The sequence below is a fragment of the Crocuta crocuta genome, unplaced genomic scaffold, assembly GCF_008692635.1.
Source record: "Crocuta crocuta isolate KB4526 unplaced genomic scaffold, BGI_CrCroc_1.0 scaffold179, whole genome shotgun sequence".
In the NCBI taxonomy this organism is placed as follows: domain Eukaryota; kingdom Metazoa; phylum Chordata; class Mammalia; order Carnivora; family Hyaenidae; genus Crocuta; species Crocuta crocuta.
In genome coordinates, this window is record NW_027551568.1 from 13597913 (window position 1) to 13598610 (window position 698).

The window sequence follows — 698 nt, forward strand, 5'->3', positions numbered from 1 at the left end:
GCCCTGCCCCCCGGCTCCCCTCCGCCCGGGCGCCGACCCACCGGGCCGCTGCCTCCCTCCCGACAGGGTGGACAGCGGGCGCCGAGGGGGCACCGCGGAGTTTCGGGGAGAGCGCGAGCGAGCGGTTTCCTCAGGGGCTCGGCGAGCGGGTCCAAACTAACAGTTCCTGAGGAGCCCAAGAGCCGAGAAGGGAAGGAGCGCGAACCGCGCGGGGCGAGAAGCCCCCAGACAAAAGGCGAGCGCCGAAGCCGCCGCGCCGCCGCCGCTCCCATCGCGCTCCCCCATTGAACTGACCCGAACGGGAGACTGAACTCACCCCCTCAGCCACAAACTCCTCGGGCTGCGGCAGCCGTCGCCGCGCGGAGCCGGGGCCCTGACCCGTGTCTCTCTTACCTACACAGTGCATGAGGCGGTGGCGCCAAGAGTCGAGTTCCCGCCGGAATCCTCTCCTCTCCGCCGCGCACCGAGGGCTCCGGCACTGAGCGGCGNTCTGCGTCCCGCGTCACGCGCCCTCATTTACATACGAGCGGCGCAGGCACGAGGCAGGGGCGCGAGCCCTCGGCGCGAGCCCCGGAGCGCGCGCCCCCCGGAGGGGGGTTGATTGACACGTGTCACTACCTTCCCTCTGCCCTTCCCTCCCCCTCCCACCACTCCCTCTGGGAGAGGCGGGGAGGGAGCGGGAGGAGAAGGAAGCAACC

At 71.7% G+C, this 698-nt stretch overlaps 1 protein-coding gene across 1 annotated transcript in view; it reads right to left on the reverse strand.

Annotated features, from left to right (window-relative positions):
* Positions 1-698, reverse strand: part of LCORL (ligand dependent nuclear receptor corepressor like) — a 151789-nt gene that overhangs the window by 150498 nt on the left and 593 nt on the right. Inside the window, exon 3 of the mRNA XM_077750465.1 lies at positions 394-490. Within this exon, the coding sequence (XP_077606591.1) occupies positions 394-490 (97 nt within the window). The remainder of the gene's footprint in view (positions 1-393; positions 491-698) is intronic.